Here is a 24,486-nt window from a genome sequence, read left to right as displayed (position 1 = left end):
GTGTTGGTTTTCTTTGGTATCTGCTGTTATTATGTCTTAGTCTGCCTGTTTCCACTGACCAAGACATGATAACCGCTTGCCCCCGATACTCCTGGACATCAGAAAGGAACTACTCTACAAGTGAAGGCCTTTCCTAGCATTTGCTAAGGGCTTCCATGTAATCCACGACTGCAAGCTAAAACCTCACAACCAGTCACGGAAGTCCTCACACAAGACTGCATACATTCACTATCCAAACCACAAGATCTCCCTTCTAGATGAACCACCTCCATTCAGAAATTTTATTTATGGTTCTCATGATGTTTCGCCTCTGCGGTCATCCAGATGCTCCGTGTCTTCGCCCGTGACGTAGAAACTGGCTTTGCAACGCTCCCCTCTGCAGTGTTCTCCCTGAGGAGGGAGGGAAACAGCGGCTTGTGTTTCCCCCTCCAGTGCAAACCGAGAGGGAGTCTAACAGTTCTCAGCAGCCACACAGCCACTAGAGGACTAGCGACAAAAATAAAAACCACAGCGAACACATTCCAAAAAAAGGTTATCTGGCTTCATAAAAACAGGAGCTGCATCCTTTAGAAAATGTCTCCTGGAAAGCAGAGCTGCTGCAAACATGAGATCCAGCCATATTTCCTCCCTCGCTAAATGTTTGGCTTCAGTATATCCATCCTGTGCTTCTCCCTGAACAGACGGGTGTTTCTCTATCCTTCACCTCCGACCTCGTTAAGTGATGTTTGGGTTTTAAGACTCGGACAGCGGGTCGTATAGCCTACAGGTCTCAGAGCTCCAGGCGCAACACGTCATGTCCTTCACTGGCAACTTAACATTGAACAAGCCTGGTGTCTCTCCAGCATCGGAGCTGATCTCTCTCCCTCCACCAGGCCCGTTTGGACCACCAAGCTTCCCTCTCCACAGCAAAACAAGCATCTCAGTTTCAGCTAAACATTGCTTCATCGTTTACACACGCCTTTAATAAGGCACCCCCAACCACACACACACCTCTCCACCCAGCACCCCAAGATCAGTTCACACAGGAACCAAAAGGTTTCCACACAGACAGAGCACCATTGAGCCACAACACTGCCAACCCGCTTTATTGCATTACCCATAATCCCTCTTGTTTGCTACTGTATATCAGGGAAGGCGTGGAGGGGAGGGGGTGGAGGGGAGGGGGTGGAGGGGAGGGGGTGGAGGGGAGGGTGTGAGGGGGAGGCCGAAGACAGAGAAAGGCTTTTCAGACTAGGCACGTGGGGGTGCATGGTTTTTCCTCTCCTGGCATGGGACCACTGCAGCCTGGAGGGGCGTGGCCTGCCTGACCCCACCCAGTGAGGAGGACAGGGGAGGCATGAGGGGACACACACTGCAGCCTGGGTCTGGACTATACATGTTTATCTTTACAAAGAGTGCTTTTCTAATCCAGCCTGGGCCCTTTGCTGCACCTCCCTCCCTCCCCCTCCCTCCCTCCCTCCCCCCCTCTCTCTCTCTCTCTCCCTCCCTCCCCCTCCCTCCCTCCCTCCCTCCCTCAAGCTAGGCCCCAGCTAGCATAGCAGTAGCCCCTCCAGAGACAGGTCTGGCAGCTCCAGGGTGGCCAGGCATCCACGCTGCCCCTTCCACACTCCCCTCACCCTGAGGAGATTACCAGTGCACCCAGAAAGCAATAAAAGGGGCTGGCGCCAGGGGCCAGGGCCTGAACGTTATGGCATCTGTCAGCAGGACCCAGAGCTGGATTAGGGGGAGCAGGGCTGCATGTCTTGTTTGTTGCGCTGTCACAGACCCCCTGCCGACGCTCACTCTCAGCTGTCCCCGTTAACGCTGGCATTAATCCTCAAGTAGGAGCAGAAAGGGTTTGATATCACAGTCTCCCTATGAAGACGGGATTGATATGTGGGCTTGATCATGTGCTGCTGAGATGCTGTTGGCCCCTGCGGGTGCTTGCTCAGACACCAGATGCACTCAGGACTTCAGGCACACTGAGATCCCTCTGGTCACCGCCCAAATAGATGGTGGACATCATGCCACCATGGTAACCAACAACCACCAACTGTCTTACCAGTGTGCCACACTGTGTGTGTGTGTGTGTGTGAAGTGTGTGTGTGAGCGCTAGCCCGAAGCTTGCCTCCCGTGTTGCAGGTTGTGGACTGTGCACAACCATAAAGGAAGCAGTCTTTCACCCCTCCCTCCTGTTAGGAGGTGAGGACATGTTTCCCTGTCTGAGAGCAGTGGAGGAGGACTACAAAGGTTGTTTCCTGTCAAGTAGCTGTGATGTCACAAGGCTTTCCTGCCACACACACACATGCCTACTCTCGTGCCTTGTACTCACAGCTGATGATGTCATGTCCAATCAGGGGTCCTGACGCAGAGCAGGCACCAGAGACAGGAAGTGCACCACCACTGGGTGACCACTAGGGATGGACCTGATATCCCTCAACTCTCAGGAGGCCCAGCCAGCTGAGGGGGGCTAAGGAAGACCCTGACCCCAGACCCTGACCCCAGACCCTCAAGACCCAGACCCCAAACCCTCAAGACCCAGACCCTGACCCTGACCTCAGACCCTCAAGACCCTGACCCCAAACCCTCAAGACCCAGACCCTCAAGACCCTGACCCCAAACCTTCAAGACCCAGACCCAGACCCTGACCTCAGACCCTCAAGACCCTGACCCCAAACCCTCAAGACCCAGACCCCAGACCCTCAAGACCCAGACCCCAAACCCTCAAGACCCAGACCCCAAACCCTCAAGACCCAGACCCCAGACCCTCAAGACCCTGACCCCAAACCCTCAAGACCCAGACCCCAAACCCTCAAGACCCAGACCCCAAACCCTCAAGACCCAGACCCCAGACCCTCAAGACCCTGACCCCAAACCCTCAAAACCCAGACCCCAGACCCTCAAGACCCTGACCCCAAACCCTCAAGACCCAGACCCCAAACCCTCAAGACCCAGACCCAGACCCTGACCTCAGACCCTCAAGACCCAGACCCAAACCCTCAAGACCCAGACCCAGACCCTGGACCCCAAACCCTCAAGACCCAGACCCAGACCCTGGACCCCAGACCCTCAAGACCCAGACCCAGACCCTGGACCCCAGACCCTCAAGACCCAGACCCAGACCCTGGACCCCAAACCCTCAAGACCCAGACCCAGACCCTGGACCCCAGACCCTCAAGACCCAGACCCAGACCCTGGACCCCAGACCCTCAAGACCCAGACCCAGACCCTGGACCCCAGACCCTCAAGACCCAGACCCAGACCCTGGACCCCAGACTCTAAGCCACCAGAAGTCAGCCCCAGACAGTGTCCTGCTTCCTTCAGCAGCAGATTCCAGCCAGGCCACGGGGAACAGGCAAGAATGCTGGGACCAGCTGTTTGGGACTGGAGCGTGGGGGGCTAACAGGATAGGAATGGCTTTAGCTTGTCCCTGGGGATCCAGTTTACCATTCAATCAGCTGGCTGTATCTCTCTATCTCTTGTTCGCTGGGGGGAGGGCTGGAAGTAGACATTTTTCTTCCTCTTGCTTCCTAATCACAAGAAAGTTCTCCAGAAGCTGCGGTATTTGTCTGCCATTGTTCTTTTTTGCTTTGCAAAGAGGGCGCTTAATGTGGCTTCAGATTTCAAGCTGACATTCAGCTCCTTTGTGCAGTGATTTCTGTATAAGGTAAATAAGATATAGTGTCAATCGAAACATTCTCTGGCCTGTGCAAAGGCTCCAGCTGAGTGGGGTCTTAGCTAGGGTTGGGTGGTGTTGGGGTGGTGATGGGGTGACAGAGAAGTCTTGTTTTCCACAGGCCCCAGTTGTCAGCAGGGAGGAGCTGGGGAGAGCTGTCTCTCTGGCTCCTTATCGTGTGGGGCTCAGCTGACAGCTGCCACACCAGAACCAAACCTGCCACAAGGAAACCAGAGGCCAGGCTTTGGAATGGAACCAGGCCCAAACCTGCCACAAGGAAACCAGAGGCCAGGCTTTGGAATGGAACCAGGCCCAAACCTGCCACAAGGAAACCAGAGGCCAGGCTTTGGAATGGAACCAGGCCCAAACCTGCCACAAGGAAACCAGAGGCCAGGCTTTGGAATGGAACCAGGCCCTTCACAAATGTTCACAGACACTGTACATCTACACACGTGTATGTATATGTGTATGTATACGTGTATGTATATGTGTATGTATATGTGTATGTATACATACACATATTATATATAGTCCTGTCATGAGAGGAGGCTGAACTAAGGAGAGAGTGGCCCACTTTGTTTCAACAGGACAGCTGGTGAAACAGGACAGCAGGTTTGGTGTCATGGTGTGGTGAAGACCTTTAGAAAGGTCTTAGTGTGGTGAAGACCTTTAGACAGGTCTTGGTGTGGTGAGCCAGTAGACAGGTCTTAGTGTATGAGCCAGGCAGTTTGCCTAATGCAGCCCTGAAACCCTGACTGCTCATGCTACACTGTCAGGAAGCCAGGCATCAGACTGTGATGTTAGGATTCTTGTGGATATTAAGACAAAATCTGTCCTATGACCCAACTTGTCAGGAACTCCATAGCCCCTTCACAGTGTTGCTCACCCCCCCCCCCCCCCCCCAACCCATGTGACCAGCATCCCCTCTGTTAAATCCATGTGATAACTTTACCCACGAGATGTCTGAAGTAGCTTGCTGGCACCCGGACAAAATAGGTGACCTTGGAGACAAACGGCAGAGAGGGAGCCCGCTGCGGCTCTCCGGGCATGGCAGCCAGTTAGCACCTCTCCTCCCAGATAAAGACATGAAGCAGGATCTGTCAGGGGGGCGGGTTCACACACAGCACCGGTGTTGTGGAGCAACAGGGTGATGCCATGCCCGGGCAGAGAGCCACCCCCAACACTAATCCCTACACATTGGCAGACATACAACTCCACTTACACCCCCCCACACACACACACACACATCTCTCACTACCACGGGGGAGTACAAGACAGAGACAAGGCCTTCAGGATACTGGGGGCTGAGGTGCGTGTCTGACTGTGTGTGTTGAGGGGGGTTCTGTTTGTTGTGTTGTCATGTCTAAAATAGGATTGTGTTCCTCCCAGGGTTGTGTGATGCAGCATGGTGGAAGGTTAGGGTTCTCATGAGCTGGACAAGGTCAGACTGGGGAGGGGAGGGGGGGGGGTAGGTCCGAGTGGTCACTGAGAGTGTGACAGCGACACTAAGTGTGACACACACATAACCACACTCTCACTTGTAAACAGCGAGGCGTCGGGCGCAAACTGCATCTCCTGTCTCCCACAAGCAAACACACGCTCTACACACACAAGCTTGTACACACACGCTTGTACACACATGGACCGACACACAGCACGATGACACACAAGACAGCGCTTCCCCCAACACCCCCCCCCTCTCCACTGCCCCCCCCCCCCCCCCCCCCCCCCTTGAACACATGTTTCCGCAAAAAGCTGTTGTTATCTCTCCCAACATAGCTCCTTTATCACCCCAGACCAGCCTCCATCAGCAGCCCAGATAGCTGTGTTTACCCAGGCTGGGTTTCCCAGTCAAAGGCTGTTTGCAATAAGCCTTTACATCATGTTCCCTCATACACACACAGACAATCAGTGTGAATGTGTCAGCTACAGTCAGGGGGGGGTCAGAAGACATGCCCCACTGATGAGACGGGGGGGGCATGTTTGGGATGCCATTGCGTTCTAATGGGGGGGAGGGGGGGTGGGTTCTGTTGGTCGTTGCCCAGTAACTGTTGAGGAGAGGGGGGGCTGATGGTAAGGTGGGTGATGTGTAGAGGGGGGGCTGATGGTAAGGTGGGTGATGTGTAGAGGGGGGGGGGGGCTGATGGTAAGGTGGGTGATCTGTAGAGGGGGGGGGGGGGCTGATGGTAAGGTGGGTGATCTGTAGAGGGGGGGGGGCTGATGGTAAGGTGGGTGATCTGTAGAGGGGGGGGCTGATGGTAAGGTGGGTGATGTGTAGAGGGGGGGCTGATGGTAAGGTGGGTGATGTGTAGAGGGGGGGCTGATGGTAAGGTGGGTGATGTGTAGAGGGGGGGCTGATGGTAAGGTGGGTGATGTGTAGAGGGGGGGCTGATGGTAAGGTGGGTGATGTGTAGAGGGGGGGCTGATGGTAAGGTGGGTGATGTGTAGAGGGGGGGCTGATGGTAAGGTGGGTGATGTGTAGAGGGGGGGCTGATGGTAAGGTGGGTGATGTGTAGAGGGGGGGCTGATGGTAAGGTGGGTGATGTGTAGAGGGGGGGCTGATGGTAAGGTGGGTGATGTGTAGAGGGGGGGCTGATGGGGAAATGAGGGTTGAACCCAGCTGCCCAAGACAACAGAACGATCGGAGACACAACTTGAGGGGCTGTAGTGGAGAACAGTGGTTGTCCAGCTGCTGTGTGTGTGTGTGTGTGTGTGTGTGTGGAGCAGATGCCAGCTGGGTGTCTGAAGAGAGGGTTAATTAAATGGGGGTTGAGTTTGGGGCTAACCTTGACCTCCAGGTTGTCACACACACACACACACACACACACACACACACACTCACACACATACACGCACACATACACGCACACACACACACACACACACACACACACACACACACACACACACACACACACACACACCAGGTGTCTCTGTTCCCTGGGGGTTGACACAGTCACAATGCAGCGCTCGAGGGATCCAGTTTGAGTAGAAAAGTACATAAAGCACATTTCTGCAAAACATTAGTAAAAGAAAATTGGTCCAAGTCCATTCACAAAGTGGCTATACTGTCCTCCGGTGGGTTTTATGAACACTACCATTAGAATATTTCAGACGACATCTTAAACAATGGCGACCTCTACTGTTACAAGTGGATCCTTGTAACTTGGACTTGTGTGGAAAGTCGATTTAATCCTACTGAAATAAAAGTTTAGTCTAGTCTGGATGTTATATAATTTAGTAGAATCAAATCTGTATATAGCCAATACATGTGATTTACTAATACAATTGCAACAACAAGCCTATCTTAGAATTTGTTTCATAATTCGTTATAATATATATTAACTATCCCATCATCATAAATCACACAACACATCTGACCTTATTCCAAACTAGAGCCAGAGTATCGACAACCTTTACAACTTCCGAACGAGGGTCCTTGAGAAGTATAGTTTGAAAGAGGGAGGGAGAGACTGATAAACAACGTTACCTAGTCCAGAACCCTGCCTCCCAGTCCATCTCCTTATCTAAGTGTCAACACAGTGTCTGAAGTTTCAACACAGGGTCTTCACTAAAGATCGCAGTCTTACTTGATTTGCAGGTCTCGCTCTGCGATGTTGCTGCTGCTTGACGCTGAGGCGGGGGTCGGAGCGGCTGGTTTGCTATGGGCTGTCTGTCGGTGTCGCCTTTAGACTCACTTCCCACGCAGAAGCTGGTTCACCGTGAGCAGCAGGGCTGAAGTTGGATACGGTGTGGCGGGAGGGCAACAGACAATAAGGCTGCTATCGTTAGCTCGTTTAGCCTCTTCCTGCTCACTGAACACCTGTTTTAACGGCAGCTACTTGTCGGAGTCAAAGTCTCACTATTGTGAATCTGACATTTGGGTGAAGTTTGTTACTCTGCATTGGGAACTGAACGTTTCTCCTCTCTAATTAGTCGCTCGCTCTGTCACTTGATTGGGCACGCACGGACATGGTCGCCTGTGTCGCGAATTAATAAATGGTTTTATTCCTACTTCTCAAAACGTTTTTTTGTAAAAAAAATTCTTAAGTATTTTAAAAAAACATTTCAAACATTTTCATAACTACACAAAAAAGTTTATAGTTTTCCAGACGTTTAGATTTTTTCTTCTTCAACCTTTCAGAAAGAATTGACCGAAAAAGTAATATTTGGGACTAAATGATGTATTCAACAGTTCATGCACAGAATACATTTACAATTCTGCGAAATACTAACATACATAAAAATCGTCCAAGCATTATTTTATATGGTCATACAAATATGGTATCAAATTGCAGTTAATAGCAGTCTTTACATGTCAAAGTATAAACATAAAAATAAATAATGTGAAAAGGACTGATATATTGCTATAAATCATGAACATCGGAGCCTGGTGACCCTGAGGAAGGCCTAGGCAGAGGATTCAGAGTTGATGGGGCCTGAAGTGGTGATCAGGTCTTTTGGAAGGGTCTCTCTCGCCTCATTCATCCGCTTCCTCGCCTTCTGGAAAGCCTCTGCGAACGAGACAGGGATAGAGAGAGGGATGGAGAGAGAGAGAGAGGGATGGAGAGAGAGAGAGAGGGATGGAGAGAGAGAGAGGGATGGAGAGAGAGAGAGGGATGGAGAGAAAGAGGGATGGAGAGAGAGAGGGATGGAGAGAGAGAGAGGGATGGAGAGAAAGAGGGATGAACACACCTGATTCAAATGAATGGGTCTTTATTAAGCTCTGCAGAAGCTTGATAGCAACCCCAGTCATTTAAACCAGGTGTGTTGGAGCAGGGAGACATTGAGAACATACAGTGGGCCCTGAGGACCAGGGGACCAGGGGACCAGACCACTGCACCAGTCTTCCTCACCCAGGACATTGTACACGGCTCCCTGCTGGCTGAAGCCTCCTAGCTGGTCCAGGACACTCTGTCTTCTCCTCTTCAGCATGCTGGCGTCCACAAAGGCCCTGAACAACAGACAGCCACCATGAGGCATCTCCTCACTAGTGGTTCTCAAACCGTTTTGCCTTCAGTACCCTCTTCTGAATCCAAGCACCCCTCAAACCAGTATTCATTTTGTATAAACAAGTATTTGTACCCCTATTTTCACTATTTAATCTACTGTTTCTTCGACTTTCCCCTTTCTCTCCGTACCCCTGCCCAACAGCGCCCCTGCAGTGCCTATGAGTGCCCGAGTGAGAGGACTGAGAGCCCTGCAGACTGACCTGGCGTGTTGCAGACTGACCTGGCGTGTTGCAGTCTGACCTGGCGTGTTGCAGACTGACCTGGCGTGTTGCAGACTGACCTGGCATGTTGCAGACTGACCTGGCGTGTTGCAGACTGACCTGGCATGTTGCAGACTGACCTGGCGTGTTGCAGACTGACCTGGCATGTTGGAGACTGACCTGGCATGTTGCAGACTGACATGGCGTGTTGCAGACTGACTTGGCATGTTGGAGACTGACCTGGCGTGTTGCAGACTGACCTGGCGTGTTGCAGACTGACCTGGCATGTTGCAGACTGACATGGCGTGTTGCAGACTGACCTGGCATGTTGGAGACTGACCTGGCGTGTTGCAGACTGACCTGGCATGTTGCAGACTGACCTGGCATGTTGCAGACTGACCTGGCATGTTGGAGGCAGTGCAGGGTGAAGGTGACGCTGCCTGTAGTCTTGGTACGAAACCCAAACCGGCTCAGTCTCTCCCCCTGCAGGCAGAGAGAAGAGCACAGTTGGAAAAACACTTTATATTTCAACACCTCATCAGTTGGGATCCCAATTCTCTTCCTTACGTGCCAACACACCCCTTCACTTCAGATGATACAGGGGAAGGAGTATACATCTTTGACATGTTTTTAGATGACATTTCAATTTGTACACATACCAATGCAGTTTGAATGATATTCCCGTGGTCAGGATTGAGGAACTGTCTGTATCTACCCCTTCAATTCATTAAAAAACAAAACATTACTGATCCTGATCGCTCTTTGCTGGCGTCCCACCTTGAAGGTGCCTGGCACCCTGACGTAGCTGCCGTCCTCCAGCTCTGGAGAACCTCCGATGAAGAACCTCCTCAGCTCCGACACTGTCCCCGTCTGGAGGGGCCTCCAGCTGGGACACGACAAGTTGTGCTTCCCTGCGTGGAGCACAGACACGGTCACCTGACCCTGAACACACCGCCCACCTGACCCTGAACACACAGGTCACCTGACCCTGAAAACACTACTACTTAAACAATAACAAATACTACACAACTATGGTTCATCTAACGGTAATGAACACTTGTGAATGTGAGTGTGAATTCTACCTGGGGTAGCGGGGACCACTAGGTATCCATAGCCCTCAGTTCTGTAGCGCTGCCAGAAGTCTAGAGACAGGACCTTGAAGTACATCACTGGCCACTGGGGAAGAGATTCTACGAAAACAACGCCACAGACAATAACGAGGAATAAGTTACAATCATCAAACATGCTGTCATATCCATTAGTGTGAATGGTCAGTTACTGTCACACAACACATGCAGTGTCTGTGCAGCTGGTGTGGTGGGCTAACCTTCGCTCTCATCCTCCTTCCTGTAGAACGCCTCGAAGCTGAAGGGGAAGCTGAAGTACGCCACATCGTCCTGCAGGGACCCAAGGAGGGAGGACGACATGGGGTGAGGAGGTGGGGTGAGGAGGGGTGAGGAGGTGGTGTTGAGGTAGGGTGATGAGGTGGTGTTGAGGTGGTGAGGAGGGGTGAGGAGGTGGGGTGAGGAGGACCTACCTTCCCCACGGTGCGGGTGAGGAGGTGGTGTTGAGGTGGGGTGAGGAGGTGGGGTGAGGAGGTGGTGAGGAGGTGGTGTTGAGGTGGGGTGAGGAGGGGGTGAGGAGGTGGTGTTGAAGTGGGGTGAGGAGGTGGTGTTGAGGTGGGGTGAGGAGGTGGTGTTGAGGTGGGGTGAGGAGGTGGTGTTGAGGTGGGGTGAGGAGGTGGGGTGAGGAGGTGGGGTGAGGAGGACCTACCTTCCCCACGGTACGGGTGCGGCATGTCTGGGTCACTCCTGACAGAGACTGCTGAGGCAGACTGGACCAGTCTGAAACCACAGGACACACACAGCCATCACAACACGACCCATTGATCTACTGTTGGATGTAGCTTTTTGGAAGGAACAACTAAACACTTGTTTCACATGAAGTAGTACTTGTTTGTAATGTCACATTAAGGGTTTGGGATTTGATCCCATACTCATGGAGGGACTTACTGTTGGGAAGCTCTATAAAGTAGTGGATGTAGAGGTCGTCGTATTCAAAACCTTGGGCTGACACTGGGGGAATTATGTGATTAATCTCATTATTCATATTATTAGTTGTCTGTATAATTTTATACGAATGTTAACAGCAGATTTGAATGTAACCTTCTTATCTCACCTATCTCTCCATTCACTAGCAGGCGTAGGATACCAGGGGGAGGCTAGAAGGACAGAAAACAAACAAGACTATTGGCCAAGACCATTGACATCAACATAACAGAGTTGCATTTCTTTATCTTACTTCACAGTATAAATACCAAGGTCATAAAGTTGACTTAAGCACTAAAGCATGAAGGAGCACCGCTACCTGTTTGACTGACTTCAGTTGGGAAAACTATGATATGGGACAATTGTGATACTAGTACTCTTATTTTGAAAGAACAAGGAACTACCATTTCAAAGTCTTGGCCCACGAGGCTGTTGAGATAATCTCGGTGTCGCGTGTACAACTATGGAGGGAAAGAAGAAAGATGAACAGATAGACAGATAAACAAATACATGGAGGAGGTGCTAAAGGGGGGCCCATGGCTCACGTCTGTATACATGCGCTGCTCCCTCTCCTTTTCCTCTGTGTTGATGTCTGACGATACGTTCTCCAGCGTCAAGCGCCAAACCTCCCTCCTCTCCTCCCCCGCCTCCACCCTGGAGAACACACACAGCAGGGAGGAACCATGTTCCACAACAAGTCTTCCTTCAGTCATGCTCTAGATGGAACAGTAATTGTAAGGTTTACAATTACACCCACCTGTAGGGTTCTTTGCCTTTGTTGAAGTCTGGTTTGATGGTGACCACTCCATTACTGTCTGCTCTGATGGTGCACAGCAGACATTCTGACTCCTGCGCCAGTCTGGAGAGCACACACACACACTCAGCACCAGTCTGTAGACGGTTACTTTACGCTGTGTATAGTAAATAGAGACATTTCCTCGACTCTGACCGACAAAATCCTGTTAGAATGTGTCTCTTTTGATCCTTGGTCTTCTTCTGTACGTTCTATTTGCACGCCGCTAGGATGGAAGCATCTTCTAAACGGGCAACCCCGTCTGGTAACAGTCTGGTAACAGTCAGGTAACAGTCAGGTAACAGGCTGGTAACAGTCTGGTAACAGTCTGGTAACAGTCAGGTAACAGTCTGGTAACAGTCAGGTAACAGTCAGGTAACAGTCTGGTAACAGTCTGGTAACAGTCAGGTAACAGTCTGGTAACAGTCAGGTAACAGTCAGGTAACAGTCTGGTAACAGTCAGGTAACAGTCTGGTAACAGTCTGGTAACAGTCTGGTAACAGCAGACGTACTTCCCGGGGGGGCCCAGGTCTGCCATAATGTGCATGGTCTGGAAGGGAGTGTTGACCACGTGGCTGGTCTTCACAAACTCCTCTGAGGGCTCCCAGGTGATCATCTTAGACTTGGAGATGCTGCTGTCTCTACGCACGCACACACACGGCCACACACACACACAGCCACACACACGGCCACACACACACACAAACGGCCACACACACACGCACACACGGCCACACACACACACACAGCCACACACGGCCACACACACACCAGCAACATGGAAGAGACAGATAAAGTCACATTGTATATGGTATATTTTTCACGGGCAACAACACAGAGTGGCTTCAAAGATGCTGCCATCACCAGCCAGACCCCTGGAGGGTGTGTGTTTGGGACGTACACCGGCCGTCTGTCCTGCCGCCTGTGCCTCACGTTAGCCATCCTCTCTGCCAGGAAGGTGGGTCTGGAGCCGGCCGTCTTCACCACGCTCTGAGAGTGCTACAGCCAGGAGCCGAAGAACAGCTTTACTGTGATGAACATCCTCACAACAGCTTTACTGTGATGCACATCCTCACAACAGCTTTACTGTGATGCACATCCTCACAACAGCTTTACTGTGATGCACATCCTCACAACACTCAAACTATGCAATCGCTACAGTTCACTGGTTGAGAATCAGCCTAGCGTATCATGTGATAATGTACGTCAATAAATAAGGTATTAATTTCTGGCAGATGCTTTTATCCAAAGAGGCAGGGTGGGATCTGAACCTGTGATCTCGATCTGCAGCCAAACGCCCTACCACCGAGTGCCTCTGTACTCTGAACCATGTGACTTACAGAGCTGATAGCTGAGTGGCTAAAACAAGAGGCAGAGATGGTGTGGGAAGCGTACCCCTTCCCAAATGGTGTATCGGTCGAAATCGGTGTAAGTGAAGATCCTGAGATTGCGTTTGGCTCTCCCCTCCAAGGCCAATATCTCAGTCCGGTACTGTCTTTCTAGAGGAGTCTGGCACACCGACTCGCTCTGAAACAAGTCCACCTCATACTGCACACAAGCACACACACACACAAGCACACACACACAAGCACACACACACAAGCACACACACACAAGCACACACACACAAGCACACAAACGTGAACCACTGTTCACTAATCTACAGTAAAAGTAGATGATTCAATGGCATGAAATCTGAACTACCTGACTGAAAAGTTTCTCCTGCCAACTAACGACCAGTTCTTCTGCATCATCGCCAACTGAAATGAATCATCGACATCAATAGACATAATAGCGTATCCGAGACAGTTTTCATACAAGTGTATAAAGCGTACTACTTACTCAACAGTCAACGATACAACAAAAAAACGCTTTATGTGGCAAGTTATGGTTTGTAAAAGCTAAAACAGAAGTAAAGACCTGATCGAGCTTGCGTGAAGGTGTCTAATTCGATGACACCGCTCTCCTGTTGATGCAACACTTGCTGATGAAGGTGTTGTGACAGCGCTGCTGTGGAAGTCACCTTGTCGATACGGACCCTGAAACGCAAACCCTCATTACACAACACGGCTAGCTAGCTAGCGGGGCTGAATGAGCAGAATCCTTCGATCATGCATAATTAAATGTATGGCGTTCCCCTAAAAGTTTTCTGTCACCCCTAGGAGTCACAGGCTTTGACATCACACAGGTCTTAAACTACATTTTAACAGCCATGAACTACTACTCCTGGAGCAGGGAAATAAGTAGACAATATTTCGGTTTCACATTTCTGCTTAGGGATGTTTTACGTGACTTGCTGAGTAGTAATCACGGTTAAGTTGTATTAAACCAGTTAGCTAGCTAACGTTATCCAGCTAGGTAGCTACCGTCATTACTAACTTTATTTTGAGGTTTTTGATGGCATCCCGTGAGCGATAAACAGCTTCTCCGGTGTCGTTGCTCCAGCCATCTGCCATGGTTTACCGAACTAGCTAGTTACTAGCTATTTCTGTTTCTTGCGTGTTGGTTTAAAGTGCAGACTTGGCAACCAAGCGAGTCGTTAGCTAGCAAGTCAGGACACTTCACTAAGCTAGTTGATCTAGTTGCGAGTTAGCCAGTTTGCTAGCTAAGTTAATCATGCAACGTTTATACTCATCGACCACGCCAGAGCGCGTGCTTCGATACTACTGTAACTAATCTGGATAACTAGCTAGAGCTCGCTCCCTGGCGTACTGTAGTCATCCTCCAGAAGGCTGTATGTATGTCTGGATACCAGGTTATGAGTTATGATGTGACGATCGGACTAGACAGCATGATGTTAGAACAGCGTTCACTCGTTGCATGGTAACGGTAGACGAAGGAGAGTATTTTGGTCGGTTTCACAAGAACTAAAGGCGCATTACTGCCACCTGGTGGTCGGGATGAATTTACGTAATATCACATCTATATTTTAGATGTCATGTAAAATAAAATCGAATCAGGATATTAGCAGATTAAAGAAGTGCATTGTGGGTAATGTTGTTCAAATTGGCTAACCATGGTTTATGCAAAACGTAAGCAATCCTCGCCGTGAGTTTTTCAATAATCATAGTAAGCATAGTGATCGTAAATATAGTATACTAAAGTATAGTAATTTGCTAAATTCAGGTTGAGCTTATTTCGGGTATCATTTTTTTCAGCACATGCTGGGTGTAGCCTATATTTGAGTTTTTGTTTGAGTGTACAGTTTATAGTATACAGAAGAGCTGTAGTCATCTGTCACACAATAACCACACAGCAGCCACGAAAGATATATTTATTGTTGTTTAAACACAAATAATATCAAAAAAGGTGGTAAAAAAAAAAGTGTAAAAAAGTCGAGTCAAGTAAATACTTTTTATTGTAAATAAAACTGAAAACCTGAGGTTGTAGTGGACGACACTGAAAGTCAAGAAAACCCTCTTTGACCTCCAAGTTTTTCACGTTAAAAGAGGCTTTTTGGAACACTGCATACCATAATATCCCTTAACTACTAAATAACTAGTTTACTCAAGTTTTCCTACTAAAGACTAACTCGTTTACTCAAGTTGAACTAAAAGTACTTTCTCTTCCTCCTGCACCATTTGGTGTCACATTGACGGTTGTGTCCGTGGGTGATTTAGCCATAATGACTACGTGAAGCTGTCTCCTTCAACTCATGGTACCCCAGGAGGTTTGGCTCTGTAAGGAGACAGAGAGGGGTATTAGATGCGGGAAGTACCACAATCTTCTGAGGTGGCCGTTGCTCTAAAAAGCCTCTTTTAAAATAACAACCTCGTTGTGTATCGCCATCATGTCAGAATGTTCTACATGAAACCAAACCAAGTCCAAACTAAATATAGATGACTGGGCGAACCCTATATTTAAGTTCTCAAAGAGCATTCTGTCACAGTTACTGAAAGATGTTTTGATCCCCCTGCAAAGTTCCCTTGTAGCCTGGATTCTTTGCAGCTTGGAAGTTTGTTCTATATCAAAACAGTTTCCACTCGTGCACTGTCTAATGAATCTGGATATTCAACTAGTTTGAGAAGCCTTTAAAAGAAGAAATGATTACACCGTGCAACACTTAACAAGAGTACTTCCGTGATCATCTGCCGATACGAACAAAGCCTCACTTGATTATTTTCTGAACATCCCAAATGATATAGACAAAAATGCAGATGAGCAGAATGCGTTTGAGAGAATAGATGAGCGTTACGGTACCGAGGGTCATATTCTCCTCCACGACCGGCCTCCCCTCGCTGCAGTTCACAGCGTTTCCCCTCGCTGCGCCCAGGATGGTCATGATGTCCACCAGGTTCAGCTTCCCTTCCTCCCTGGCCTCCTCTACCTCCTCCTTCAGCTCCCGCGCCGCTTCCTCCCTCTCCTCCGCTTCTTCCAGGCTCACAATTCCATTTCCCGGTCGCTTCTCGCAGTTCCCCCTCCCCACCTGCGGTGGCGTCAGCGAGCACAAGGCCCTCAGCCTGCCGTAGGAGCGCAGGTGGGCCACGTTGGCTCTCAGGAAGAGAAGAAGCACGTTGAGGTCATTGAGAGGGCAGCCCAGCTTCTGCCCACTGATCAGGCCCAGAGCAGGAAGTACTTCGTAGACGGACAGGAAGGTTGTGTCCCAAACAAACAGACGGACCAGGCTGAAGAGGACGATAGGCGCCAGCAGGACATAGATGGCGCCGTTAGCAACGCTTATGACCTGGAAGACCAGCTGGCCGGTCATTTTACACTGAACCAGCTCGGGGACCCAGCTCTGATCCCTGAGCAGGCCGGTACGCACGAAGCAGCTGAACTCATCCTGGAGGAAGGCAGACAGGTGGAAGTAGACCAGGTACAGACAGGAAGCGGACAGGAAGATGAGCAACAGGAAGCCACGCAGGAACAGCATGCTGACCAGGAAGTAGGAGCCATGCTTGCACTGCATGTATCTCTCCAGCAGGGGGTACTCAAAGTAACGCTTCCTCTTGGCCCTGGCGGAGACGAGGGGAAGGTGGAGAGCAAGAAGTTGATGGAACACTGTGATATAACCCTCACCCTTACCCCTATGAAATACACACTTGAAAGTATATTTTTTATACACTTTGTATACATATATATTTTTGGGGCTTTCAAACGTTCGATGAAGCAGACTTAAACCAGGTTCCCTACTTCAAACATGTATTTTTCCAACAGACACACATGTCAGATCAGGATAGACTATTGTGATGCTGCGCAGACACTGTCCCTGTGTTCTTAAAGGGTTCATGAGTGGAGGCTGCCTGACCTGTCCAGCTCAGCCTGGAAGGTCAGAGGGTTCTCTGTGTTCTGTCTCATGTCCAGGATGTTCTGCGCCAGGCGCACCGAGCGGTTGTAGGACTTGTCGAGCTCGTCGATGATGAAGAGCAGGTCTGAGCCCAGGCTGGGGATGGCAAGGTACCTCCAGATCAGAGCAGGCAGGTACATCAACATGGCCATGGCCAGGAGAGAGTAGGGGAACATCTGGGGAGGGAGGGAGGGGGAGGGGGGGGGGGGGGGAGGGGGGGGAGGGGGGAGAGAGAGAGAGGGGGGAGGGGGGAGGGGGGAGGGGGGAGGGGGGAGAGAAAGAGGGGAGAGGGAGGAGAGAGGGGGGGGAGGGGGAGGGGGTAGGGCGGAGGGGTAGAGGGAGGGGGAGAGAGGGGGAGGGGGGGGAGGGGGGAGAGGGAGGGGGAGGGATGAAGAGAGACAGAGAGGGAAACAGACAGAGAGGCAGAGAGAGAGATTAGATAAAGTAAATGTTCCAGATACGCTAATTGTATTACACATCATTATAGCAGCTATGTCAGATACATATAAAACACATTCATATTTATAGTCCGCATGAAAAAAATCTGAATGACTTTAGCACCGTACTGTTCTTTGTTTGAACGTAATAATTAGACTGATTAGTAAACATTTCTAAACATTGTCTTGTGACTGTATAAGTGTAATCACAAGGTATGAAACGTGTCAGTTACTTTGTGGACCCATAAGGATCGTTCCTCGAAGTTTCCGTTGACGTCAGACTCGTGGTGCATGAGGGAGTCCCAGCAGTAGGTATCCACATACACTGCCTGCTTCACCGTGAAGTTGTTGGGAGGAAAACAGGTAATTTGTGGTCCTGGAATAAGAAGCACAACCACCACACAGCACACAGGACCAGTTTAGTTGGCCTACAGGACCAGGTCAGTTGGCCTACAGGACCAGGTTAGTTGGCCAACAGACATTGTCCTAAGTTCCATGTCCCTGACAGAGTCTTCAGACTCAAACTATCCTCCAAAAGCAGATGTTTCTATTTGGGTATGTGGGAAAACCGGTCCTTTTAAACAGAGCATTACTACACCCTTCTAATGTGAGGCTGCATGTATTAACATGGGCGCTTAGCAGGGCTGTTTTCCCACCACTATCCACATGGTTGGACCACATGAGCAGTGGTCCCCTCCACGCCCAGCCTCTCTGCGGCCTCTGATTCTGGGTGGAGACACCAGAGCGCTCCCCTCCACTGCTGAACCACCCACAGCTACGGCTCAGACACACTATTTATAAAACAACCTCTACCCTCTGCCAGAGACTCTAGAAGTAGCTATGTACAACTACCAATTTACTGTAAGAACATAGATGCTGTTATTACAGGCAACTGTACAGGATTCAATTACATACTGAACGAGTTAGTGTGGTTGTGCGCGCGCGTGTCTGTATAAACGAGAGAGAAGGAAAGAGAAAGGATCTTCGATGTTAAGTGAACTACTCCCGCTGTGTGTGCTGTAGCTGAAACCAGCAGTGATCCTGATGTTGGGAATCACACCCACGTCTCCTTCAGACAGAGTTCCAAAACACAAGTGTTTGCTTGCTTCTCAGTTATTAGCAGGCAAAGCATTCTAGCCAGGTGCAGAGAGACAGGAGCAGAATAATCATGTCCTTAGGGAAGGCAGCTTTATGTAGGCCAAGATGCATCAGCAAGCCTTCCCCAGTATCACCGCCTCGACTAGACAGCCTCCAGTTAATTAACATATCCTCTCATTTGACACAAATAGAGAGAGGGCTGAGAGTTGAGCGATGCTGTCTTTAATTACAGAACGAAGACGCTGGCGAACGCCGCTCTCAATCATCCCCCTGCCAATTAGCATCTGGAGCGGCTGATTGCAGGCCGGCGATGATGGGAGGGGATCGTTAGTTTGAAGTCAAAGACAGATTTGGCGCAGGCCTCCTCCAGTGCTGTGCAACACGCAGCCGGGTTCTCAATGAATCCGCTCACGTAGACTACACGTCAGCACACTGGCTGGAGTTAGGCCACTGTAGTGTGAGCCATTCTAGGTTTAGTGATGAACTGTACTATTTATTTGGCATAATGTTTAGGTCCCTATTTAACCAATTTTGACTAGCCTATAACTGTAGCTTACAGTAGATACAGGAAGATAAAGCCCAGTTCCTGCACGACACGATGTCGTCAAGTAGGTACAAAAACACTGGTCAAACAAATCCTGATCAAAGAAGCATGAGGGTTCAACAAAAACCGACTGACCGACGGACATCTCGCGGGCGCAAGCCATGGACACGAGCAGCAGCGGCAGGCCCACGGAGACGAACTTGATGACCTTGTCCAGCGGCAGCTCGAGTTCCAGGTGAATCAGGCGGTTGGTGCCAGAGGCAGAGCCCTCCTGGAGCAGCGCGTCGGACAACATGGCCGTGGCGGCCGCGTTGGCGATGGACATTTTGACACCTAGAGAGAAGATATGCTTACATGGATAAGGTCTGTTCACTGTGATGCTACACAGATGCTAGGAGGATGTAAAGGTGTACAGCTGCACGAGATCACGAGTTCAGATCCCTCCTGAACATCCCTCTGGATAAAAGCGTCCGCTAAATGAATAGAGAGTACATTGAGGCAATTACATCAAAATGCCCGTTGACATAGCCTAAGGTGTAAGATTATTTTCTCCCCCTTTAATTATAACCAACAAGAGTTTAGACTTATTTATAGTTTAAGTATAGTAGGCTATAATGACCTGTAAGTACTTTGTAAGATATTGATTGCATTGTTGCAAGTTTCAGAATAAATCACTGAATATCCACTTCATATTCCCCCCCCTCAGAAACTCCTTACCTTCAGTGCGTCAACTAGCTCCTGTGACCGAAGACAGAATAGAAATCCAGTGATTGAATGATGTGAGACACAGAGGCACCGTCCGAAGCCTCTGCTGGCGAGGTCTTTAAGTACTCTGGGCCGGCTCTGAGATGCTGCACTGGGGCAGGACCGGGGCAGGACCAGGGCGGGACATGATGATAAAGGGCCTGTGGGTGAGTGTAAGCACAGATTTTAGTGGTTCAGAATTGACTGAAAAGGTCTGGTGTGTGTGTTCGCACTAGCATTAACTGTGTGTGTGTGTGTGCTTTATGGGGCTCATTGCTTGTGTGTGTTTGTAGTACTTGTATGTGTGTGTGTGTGTGTTTCCTTGCCCCCCCTCCTCTCTGAGGTCTCAGCGCTCCAGGCAGACCAGCACCAGGGCAGCGCCCCACTTCAAACAGCCTCAGAAACACTGGCTTCTCCTGCTCTGTCATTTCCCCACCTATTTATACTCACTGTGACTCCAGACTGCTGCTAGGCACTGGGCGCTGGACCTAGACGAGGCACTCATAGGGTTAGTTTATAGTGAGATGTTTGCTCATCCTATATACTGCACTCAAGAACAGAAGTTGAATGTTATCTGTTTTTTTTTAATGTTTTACCTAACAAGAAGTTGCTTGAAGATGTGTGGATGTTTCATTAGAGTAGCAGAATCACAGGGCTGATTTACAGCTGACGGGATTGCAACCACAGCCATGGGTAATGGGAGGTTAGATGACATCAAGGCCACTATCTCAGAACACGATCTGTAATCTGAAGTGCTCATACAGACCTGAGGAGAGGCAGGAACAACACAACACACACACACACTCATACGCACATCTGATGGCATATAATGTCGTTATTTAGTGCCAATGGGGCGTACAAAGGGAGATTTTAACCTGCAACCTCTGGATCTACAATCAAATTTTCTAACCACTGAGCTATCCCTTGCACATCAGCCCTACTAGGTATCCATAACACCAATCCACTAAAGAAATCACAGAACAAAGCAGTAGTTTTATCTCTTTTAATTATTACAATTGATCTATTGAAACACAATAGTTTATGACAACAATGTGTACAAACAAAATAAAAATATTCCCTATTATCACTTGCTCTGAAAGAACCATTAAAAAAAGCAATGGACAAAAGGAACAGAAGAGTAATGAGAAACATACTTCACAAACAACAAGCCCAAGAAACATTCAATAACATGTTCGTCTTTCCTTTCAAGACATTACGTTAGAAACAGATGCTGATCCATTTTTGTCAACTGGAACACAAAACCCAGGGCGGAAATAGTTTTCACAGTTTCTTGAAAATCTTTCACTTAAAATAGAGAGAAATAGTCCCAGAAATAGGACAGTGCTCTTCTCATGCCTGACGTCTTTGCAAAAGTTCATTGGTGAAAGACGTGTACGTCATTTGAGAAGCGAGTTCTCCCTGCGTTCATACGATCCCTCGTTCGTACAATCCCTCGACTTGAGACGGCGTGATGTGAGACGTTGGAAGGAGTCCTAGTTGTTTATCATATTTCATTGTACGATAGTTGATCACATTGGCTTAAGGGCAGAATGCACAGCCACAGGTTAGACAGTTAGCTTTGCTTCATACACACCCATCCAAGCCAGGCGCTCTGGAAAGCAACGTTACATCTTTATTCAAAAATAAGCTACCAACATCCTGGCAAGCTGGGGAAGAAAGGAATAAATAAGCTTTCCTCACCATAACACAAACTTCAAACAGAAAAACATCATTCATGTGCATATATTGTGCTGTCACTGGTTTCTCTGTGTTTAATTCTCTTTTTTTTGCTGTGGAAAAATCTTCCCCCCTCCCGCCCCCCCGGAAATCATGCACAAAAAAACATCCATTAGGCCATGTTGTGACCGCTCTGCGTTCATGGAAATATACCGTCTGTCGTGTTTAGAGTTCTCCAAATAAATGTTTGTGCTTTAATGGAGTTCACCTGAGAACCACCCCGTGTTGACACAGGACCGCGGCCTAGATGACACCAGCAGAGGAAGACCTACATGAGGACCAGGCGCGACAACCAGACAGAACATGTTTGCAACAAAATGTAAAAGGTTCTTCTTATTTATTTTTTTGACGTGTAGATATTCATTGTCATGGTCATGAATTGTCCATTTTTGCAACAACAACAAAAAGAATGCACACCTCACACAGGGGCTCCTACTAATGGCTCTGTCTGGGAGTCTTTCAGAGTCTGGAGATTATAAACATGTATAAAACGAAACAATGCCCCTTAAAGTGTTAGTGGTCAGTTGTAGCTGAATCTGAATGGGCGTGGGTGTGTGCCAGGGTCATAGGAGACTAGCCTCTCCATCTCTTCTTCTTTAGTTACTCAAGTCTTCTTCTCCTCCTCTTACTCGAGTCCCTCTCTCTGCTCCATAGACAGGCCTCTCCTCCCACTTCCTCCAGCGGACAGCTGTCTCCCCCCCTGACTGTCATCCTCTTCTTCTTCCTCCTCCTCTTCATCCTCCATCCCTTCCTCTTCCTCCTCCTCCTCTTCCTCCTCCTCCTCCTCCTCCTCCTCCGTGCCATCCATGGAGTCCTCGGTTGCGGCCAGCATGGCCTGCTGCATGGCCAGGGTGGCTGAGTCGGAGGACAGGGGCTGGAGCCCGTCCATGTTCAGAGAGTCTGCACCGCAACAGGACACAGGAAGTTTAGCCGGGACAAATATACACACACAAACACACACACACACAGACAGAAGCGCATGTAAACACACACACAACGATCCACGTTTTTACCTTCCCGCAGTTTTCAACCATAAGACAAACAGAGCACATCACAGAAGGACACAGGGACACAAACACAGATGTTTCCACCATCTGAACAGACAGTGGGACAGGAGGAGTTCAGACAGACGGGGTGAGAGGTGAGACAGACGGGGTGAGAGGTGAGCAGACGGGGTGAGAGGTGAGACAGACGGGGTGAGAGGTGAGACAGAGGGGGTGAGAGGTGAGAAAGAGGGGGTGAGAGGTGAGACAGACGGGGTGAGAGGTGAGACAGACGGGGTGAGAGGTGAGAAGGACGGGGTGAGAGGTGAGACAGACGGGGTGAGAGGTGAGACAGACGGGGTGAGAGGTGAGACAGACGGGGTGAGAAGTGAGACAGATGGGGTGAGAGGTGAGACAGACGGGCTGAGAAGTGAGACAGACGGGGTGAGAGGTGAGACAGACGGGGTGAGAGGTGAGACAGACGGGGTGAGAGGTGAGACAGACGGGGTGAGAGGTGAGACAGACAGGGTGAGAGGTGAGACAGAGGGCGTCGTACTGTCGGAGTGGCCTCCTGCGAGGGCCCCGTGGCTCTGAAGCACGCCCGCCACAATGGAGTCGGGCCAGAAGCGCTGCGTGGGGCGATGCTGAGACTTCATCTTCTTGGCTTTGGGCGCCGGGTCGGGGTTACTGGCATCCAGCATGGGCTGGAGGATACGCCTACGGGCGTTAATAAACCTGGGGGGAGGGGGAGAGAGAGAGAGAGACACAGAGAGAGAGACACAGAGAGAGAGAGTGAATTACAGAAAATCTGAAACTAGTTCTTCATTGCGCTAGCCTTCTTAATCCAGCAGAGGACGACACAGCGCCGTAAACGTGAGACACCTTCTCTCGTCGGTGACACAGTTGGCTTCAGCAACAGTCCACATGGTCTTACCAGTTGTTCACCTGTAGCAAGGTGAGGTTAGTCTGTCCTGCAATCTGTCTCTTCTCATCCTCTGTGGGATAGGGATGCTGTTGGACAAAAAAGATACATTTCAAGTAGACGTATTTCATGTTTCCCTCCCAGTAATCTGCAGACTTTGAGGTCCTGTGAGCATCGACACATTAAGATGACTCTCCTTAAACTCTGACCTTGCAGCTTTTACTTTAACCTCCGACTCAACCTCTTGACATTTCCATCATTTGACCTTTCACCTTCCTAACCTTTAAGGTGGTGAGCTACCAGACAGACTATCTGACTTCTTAACTCTGCTCCTCTGTACTCCCTCTCTGCTGTGTCTCAAGCAGACTAGACTTCCTCTTGCTCTGAGCTCTCTCTCCCTCTCTCTCTCTCAAGCAGACTAGACTTCCTCTTGCTCTGAGCTCTCTCTCCCTCTCTCTCTCTCAAGCAGACTAGACTTCCTCTTGCTCTGAGCTCTCTCTCCCTCTCTCTCTCTCAAGCAGACTAGACTTCCTCTTGCTCTGAGCTCTCTCTCCCTCTCTCTCTCTCAAGCAGACTAGACTTCCTCTTGCTCTGAGCTCTCTCTCCCTCTCTCTCTCTCAAGCAGACTAGACTTCCTCTTGCTCTGAGCTCTCTCTCCCTCTCTCTCTCTCAAGCAGACTAGACTTCCTCTTGCTCTGAGCTCTCTCTCCCTCTCTCTCTCTCAAGCAGACTAGACTTCCTCTTGCTCTGAGCTCTCTCTCCCTCTCTCTCTCTCAAGCAGACTAGACTTCCTCTTGCTCTGAGCTCTCTCTCCCTCTCTCTCTCTCAAGCAGACTAGACTTCCTCTTGCTCTGAGCTCTCTCTCCCTCTCTCTCTCTCTCTCTCTCAAGCAGACTAGACTTCCTCTTGCTCTGAGCTCTCTCTCCCTCTCTCTCTCTCTGCCCCTCTGGCCCTCATTTTCCACCTCTCTACTCCCATCTCCCACCCTCTCTCCCCCCCTTTGCCTCTCTCCTCTAGTCTCTCCCC

General features: G+C 49.7%; 3 protein-coding genes across 5 annotated transcripts in view; all 3 read right to left on the bottom strand.

Annotated features, from left to right (window-relative positions):
* Positions 1 to 7,823: 7,823 nt before the first annotated feature.
* mks1 (MKS transition zone complex subunit 1) lies at positions 7,824 to 14,533 on the bottom strand. 2 transcript variants are annotated; one of them, XM_047043144.1, is made up of 18 exons: positions 14,088 to 14,533; positions 13,629 to 13,747; positions 13,413 to 13,468; positions 13,104 to 13,256; positions 12,610 to 12,707; positions 12,221 to 12,349; positions 11,673 to 11,774; positions 11,461 to 11,569; positions 11,320 to 11,376; positions 11,046 to 11,088; positions 10,880 to 10,942; positions 10,641 to 10,711; positions 10,195 to 10,264; positions 9,950 to 10,057; positions 9,645 to 9,778; positions 9,268 to 9,350; positions 8,454 to 8,609; positions 7,824 to 8,169 (listed from the first exon to the last, which is right to left on the bottom strand). In XM_047043144.1, the coding sequence occupies exons 1-18, from the start codon at positions 14,162 to 14,164 to the stop codon at positions 8,136 to 8,138; spliced, it is 1,662 nt and encodes a 553-aa protein (XP_046899100.1). In that variant the 5' UTR covers positions 14,165 to 14,533; the 3' UTR covers positions 7,824 to 8,135. The 2 variants fall into 2 exon arrangements, with proteins under 2 accessions (XP_046899100.1, XP_046899099.1); XM_047043143.1 differs by having other exon boundaries at positions 8,512 to 8,609.
* A 435-nt stretch (positions 14,534 to 14,968) lies between these two features.
* panx3 (pannexin 3) lies at positions 14,969 to 19,898 on the bottom strand. 2 transcript variants are annotated; one of them, XM_047042944.1, is made up of 6 exons: positions 19,792 to 19,898; positions 19,210 to 19,407; positions 17,666 to 17,808; positions 16,957 to 17,171; positions 15,909 to 16,663; positions 14,969 to 15,386 (listed from the first exon to the last, which is right to left on the bottom strand). In XM_047042944.1, exons 2-6 carry the CDS (start codon positions 19,397 to 19,399, stop codon positions 15,325 to 15,327), a joined length of 1,365 nt encoding a protein of 454 aa, XP_046898900.1. In that variant the 5' UTR covers positions 19,400 to 19,407; positions 19,792 to 19,898; the 3' UTR covers positions 14,969 to 15,324. The 2 variants fall into 2 exon arrangements, with proteins under 2 accessions (XP_046898900.1, XP_046898899.1); XM_047042943.1 differs by lacking the exon at positions 14,969 to 15,386 and having other exon boundaries at positions 15,393 to 16,663.
* Positions 19,899 to 20,806: 908 nt separating this feature from the next.
* pknox2 (pbx/knotted 1 homeobox 2) overlaps positions 20,807 to 24,486 on the bottom strand; it is a 50,908-nt gene continuing 47,228 nt past the window's right edge. The window contains exons 6-8 of the mRNA XM_047042875.1: positions 23,473 to 23,625; positions 23,095 to 23,273; positions 20,807 to 22,455 (exon numbers count right to left, since the gene is read on the bottom strand). Coding sequence (XP_046898831.1) covers positions 22,181 to 22,455; positions 23,095 to 23,273; positions 23,473 to 23,625 — 607 coding nt within the window. The 3' untranslated portion in view covers positions 20,807 to 22,180. The remainder of the gene's footprint in view (positions 22,456 to 23,094; positions 23,274 to 23,472; positions 23,626 to 24,486) is intronic.

The sequence above is a fragment of the Hypomesus transpacificus genome, chromosome 20 (genome assembly GCF_021917145.1).
Source record: "Hypomesus transpacificus isolate Combined female chromosome 20, fHypTra1, whole genome shotgun sequence".
In the NCBI taxonomy this organism is placed as follows: Eukaryota; Metazoa; Chordata; class Actinopteri; order Osmeriformes; family Osmeridae; genus Hypomesus; species Hypomesus transpacificus.
This window is presented reverse-complemented; position numbering and strand designations above follow the sequence as displayed.